The sequence below is a fragment of the Arachis ipaensis genome, chromosome B09 (genome assembly GCF_000816755.2).
Source record: "Arachis ipaensis cultivar K30076 chromosome B09, Araip1.1, whole genome shotgun sequence".
Classification (NCBI taxonomy): domain Eukaryota; kingdom Viridiplantae; phylum Streptophyta; class Magnoliopsida; order Fabales; family Fabaceae; genus Arachis; species Arachis ipaensis.
In genome coordinates this window covers 111,854,382-111,858,722 of record NC_029793.2, presented here as the reverse complement: position 1 = coordinate 111,858,722, position 4,341 = coordinate 111,854,382, and the positions used below count along the sequence as shown (strand labels likewise).

The 4,341-nt window shown below is 34.0% G+C and overlaps 1 protein-coding gene across 6 annotated transcripts; it reads left to right on the top strand.

The window, feature by feature from the left end:
• Positions 656–3,728, top strand: LOC107619770. Of its 6 annotated transcripts, none has more exons than XR_002354429.1 (6): positions 657–1,349; positions 1,441–1,565; positions 2,989–3,021; positions 3,116–3,201; positions 3,394–3,484; positions 3,570–3,728. XR_002354429.1 is itself a non-coding variant. In XM_021112237.1 (3 exons), the coding sequence occupies exons 1-3, from the start codon at positions 949–951 to the stop codon at positions 3,132–3,134; spliced, it is 453 nt and encodes a 150-aa protein (XP_020967896.1). In that variant the 5' UTR covers positions 658–948; the 3' UTR covers positions 3,135–3,387. The 6 variants fall into 6 exon arrangements, 2 of the variants coding, with proteins under 2 accessions (XP_020967896.1, XP_020967897.1); XR_001615784.2 differs by having other exon boundaries at positions 658–1,349; positions 2,989–3,057; positions 3,131–3,201; XR_002354427.1 differs by having other exon boundaries at positions 2,989–3,201.

Below are 4,341 nucleotides of genomic sequence, written 5' to 3'. Positions count from 1 at the left end.
AAACGACGATGGGCTCAGCAACAATGATGATGGGAGCTGTGAGAATTTTTTGAAGAAGTCGAGAAAAAGAAGACTTTGGGTCACTACAACAAATATGGGCTTTAGCAACACCAAATTTTGCAACGCCTTAAAATTGTTCTCGTAGATAGTTTTAGACAACGGTTTTTTATAGTGTTACTGTTGAATTTAATTTTTTATTATTTTACAGCAACAAATTAAAACTGTTTTCTTTGACTATTTTAAAGAACGATTTTATAACCGTTACCATGATTTGGTTTTAAGCAACGGTTTTTTGTTGTTTAAATAATTGTACAAAAGAAACGCATAAAACCCGTTGCCAAAATGCTACACTTTAAAACCGTTCTATTAGATGGTCTTAGACAACAGTTTTTACAGTGTTACTGTTGAAGTTCAATTTTTCATTACGTTATAGCAACAAAATAAAACCGTTCTCTTTGACTATTTTAAAGAACGGTTTTATAACCATTACAAATCCATAATTTTAAATTAAAGTATTTAATTACAAATAATTTGTAATTTAAAAAATAAAATAGTATTCTTAAAATTAATTATATTAATTAAAATAATTAAATTGAGTTTTAACATAAAACTCTATTCAAATCCTAAATTTCCAATTCTAAACCCTAATTCCTAATTCATTAACCCTAACCCCTTTCTACCCAACTTGCACACACATGTACCCCTCCCCTACCACCTGTTCATTCTCCACTGAGCACCCTTTCTCACCGCTACTCACTCACAGCACACACCACACACCAAATAAACAAACATACACAGACACATAAACATACATAGAGGGAGAGAGAGATTTGAGAGTGAGAACCGAAGGGAGAAGAGGAGAGTAGGGGAAGCTGTGCCTTGCCGCCGCTGCTGTATGCGAAGTCATCTTCATTACGGATCAGAACTGAGGCGAGAGAGAGGACCGCGATGGAGGAAGGAATCGCGCCGCCCAGTCGCCGTCCATGGGGAGTCGTTGCCAGCGTTGTCGCGACGAGGAGAGGAGCCCGCGTCGGAGGAGAAGAGCCGTCGCGTTCTACCACCGCTGAGGGACCAGTCGCCGTTAGAACCGTTAGTGCTGTTGTGTTCCGTCACCGCCGCCACGTCGTGACCCCGTCGTCACCACCGAAGGCTCTAGCGCTGCCGCTACTTCTATGGCCGCCATCATCTGTTGCATGTGCGAAAGGAGAGAAGAGCCTTGAGAACAAGGAAAGGAGTCATGTGAGGCTTGTGCCGAGAGGCAGAGGGCTGTTCAGCCGCCACCGCTGCTGCCATGATCACCGTTGCGGTTTCAAAAAAAAGGGGGATGCCGTCGAAGTACCTCTGATATGGTCTAGATCCCTTCCTCTAATTTGCTCTATTTCCATTCTTGCTCTGTTGCTATTTCATTGGTTACCCTATTCTCGTTTTATTTTATTTCAGCCCCTATAGCTATGATTATTGATAATGTTACTGCTGTTGCTATTGCTGAGTCTAAGCCGCTGCTGCTGTGAATTTAGAATAAGAGGGTTTGTCGCGTTTAAATTCTGCGGTATCGACTAATTGAGGTAGGGGATTTTTTTAAAAATAAACATTTTAAGTTATGAATGCCAATAAAATTAAATGAGTAACTGCAAATGGTTTATGTTTGCTTTGTGTGAATAATTGTTGGAATTGAGTTGAATCATGGCTGTAGTTGGTGATTGGTTTAATGATTTAATGTAGTGATTATTGACGATGTTGTGTATTTTAAAGTTATACTTGTTTCTAGTACTTGTTGATGATGATTTTGTATATGGAATGTTGCTATGGTTGCTGGAAATTCATTTTATGAATCAGAACATGAGATATATTGTTATAGATGAGATGCTAAAGAATGGATGCTATGATAATATGGTAACGTTGCACCTATGATATGAAATTATGATATATTGAATTAAGAGTTCTTGAGAAACTTTGGTTAGTGAAAAGAAAGTTAGAAATGTGGTTTTAGATGAATCCTAGGCTTGAATATAGGATTTGGTATGTGAGGTTGTTAGAAATACTTTGTGCAGAATTTCTGCAAAAATCTGCATAATTGGCAGCAGAACGAATGACTTTTTGGGAGCAGTCCAGACCTAATTTTTAGATGAAATTATTTTTCTGTAAAACTTTAGTGTGTCTTGAAAATTTCATAAAAATTTCAGGGAATTTGGCCAAGTGGTTTGGAAGATATGATATTTTGAAGTTTAGTGGGTGCTGCAGATTTTTCTGGTTTTCTGGTTCTGCAGTACCAACTTGCAGACGCTATAACTTTTAATTTAAACAGAATTTTGAGTTGATTTCAAAAGGATTTTAAAGATCTATCAGTCTATTTTAAGTGAGTACAAGTTTCATGTTCATATCTATTTTTTAGACTTAGATAAGTCACTTGGAAGGTTGGTTGTTTGCTGAAAACTCTGAACTAGTTTATGAAAATAGGGCTCCACTTCCAATTGATAATTAATTAATCAAATGAAGTGATATGAACCTGAAACTTGTGGATTCTGAAACTTAGGGATGTTGACTGTAATCTCACCAAAATTTAGAAGCAACGGATTAGAATTGAACTAAAAGCTAATAGCATAGAACTCGCACAAATAATATCATTTTGAATGTGTTTTAAGCTAATCATGTTTACCTTTATTTATTTGAATCTAGTTTTATTTGTTGGATAGATTCTTAACAAACAATAATGAGTGCTATCTAAAAAAATAGAATTAAAGTGAATGCCACGTTCTCAGATTCTTACAGTGTCAGGTTATTGAAGTGAATGCACATTCTTTATTCAGTAAATGATTTTCTGAAAATGGCAAGGTGGTATGCATGTACAATAGTTATTAATTAGAAGTACCAATGTTTTGTAGTTGATGAATTTCCAATTTGTTATCACTTCAGAGGTTATTGATAGATGAACTGTTATTATGTTGTATTGTTGCACTGAATGCACAATTGTGTTTTCTTGTTGTTTAGGTTGCAAAACTTTTCCAAAAGATTCAAGAAATGGTAAAGAAGAAAGCAATCTAGTATTTGTTTTGATTGGTAAGGCAGAACAAAATTTAACTTAATGCTATATGCTTGTCATGTGCCTTGGGTTAAGTGTGTGGTCATGCAGATGAAGTTGAAAGCCTTGCTGCGGCGAGGAAAGCTGCTATATCCGGTTCAAAACCTTCAGATTCTATTCTGGTATACCAATCTCTCTGGTCCTTCCTGGAGGAAAATACCCCTTTTCTTCCCCGCTATTCCTTTTTTTTTCTTTCTTTTTTTAAATAGTGTGTGAGAATGTTAAATATCATTTAAAAAATACAACCGAGAGATGTTGGATTTTCTTGGGTATTTGCGTAGTGTGTTAGTAATCCTTAAATATGAATATTTCAGGTTGTAAATGCATTACTAACTCAGATTGACAAGTTAATATCATCTCCAAATGTGATAATCCTAATCACATCCAACATAACTATTGCTATTGGTAAGCCTAAATCAAACTTCCATTCCTTCAATTATTAGCATTAGGCTTAACATTATATTTAATTTGTTAATTTTTTTGTTCACAGAAAAATTATTATGAAGTAGAAAAAGAACTTAATCACACAAATTGTGAAGATCAAATATTAGAGAGTAAAAATCACCAATTTGTGAAGATGATGAGGAATCTATTTGCTATTGTAATATATCAATCTCTTTTCTTTATGATTAGATATGGTTATGACTTAGACTTTTATTATGTAATTTTAAAGTATCTTAGTTTATTTGACTTCTAAAAGATTCACAAATATGTATGAATCTTATAGAATACTTTAAAATCAAATTTGATGGTAAATATTCAATTAGTTTTCTTTAGTAATTTGATTCAAATAGTTAAGATTATTTATTGACACTAAAAAAAAATAGTTGGAATATTAATTTTAATGCAATATGAGAAAATTATTGTAAATAAAAAAATATATAACTACAAAAAATCGTTGTCAAAAGTCACAAAAGGAATGATTTTAAAAAATTGTTGCCAAAAAACGAAACTAATGGTAACGCTTTAAAATCGTTGTCTTAAACGACTATTAAATGGCAATGGTATTAAAACCGTTGTAAAAAAACGACACTAACGGTAACGCTTTAAAATCGCTGCCTTTGTGAATAATAAAACTACAACAGTTTAAAACCGTTGCCTATTCAGTTATGGTTTTAAACCGTTGGATCATGAAAGAAAACAGTTTAAAACCGTTCTTTATCGAGTAACGGTTCGAAACCGTTGTTTAAAATTTTGTATCAAAACCGTTGTCTATACCAGTAACTTTGGCAACGGTTTTTTTGTTACCGTTGCCTTAGATA

What these genes read in the sequence shown, in the direction of transcription:
- LOC107619770 (XM_021112237.1), top strand. Translation starts at nt 949, where the DNA reads ATGGAGGAAGGAATCGCGCCGCCCAGTCGCCGTCCATGGGGAGTCGTT. An exon ending in GTCGAAGTACCTCTGATATG is followed by an intron (nt 1,350 to 2,988) that starts GTCTAGATCCCT and finishes CTTGTTGTTTAG; the next exon opens with GTTGCAAAACTTTTCCAAAA.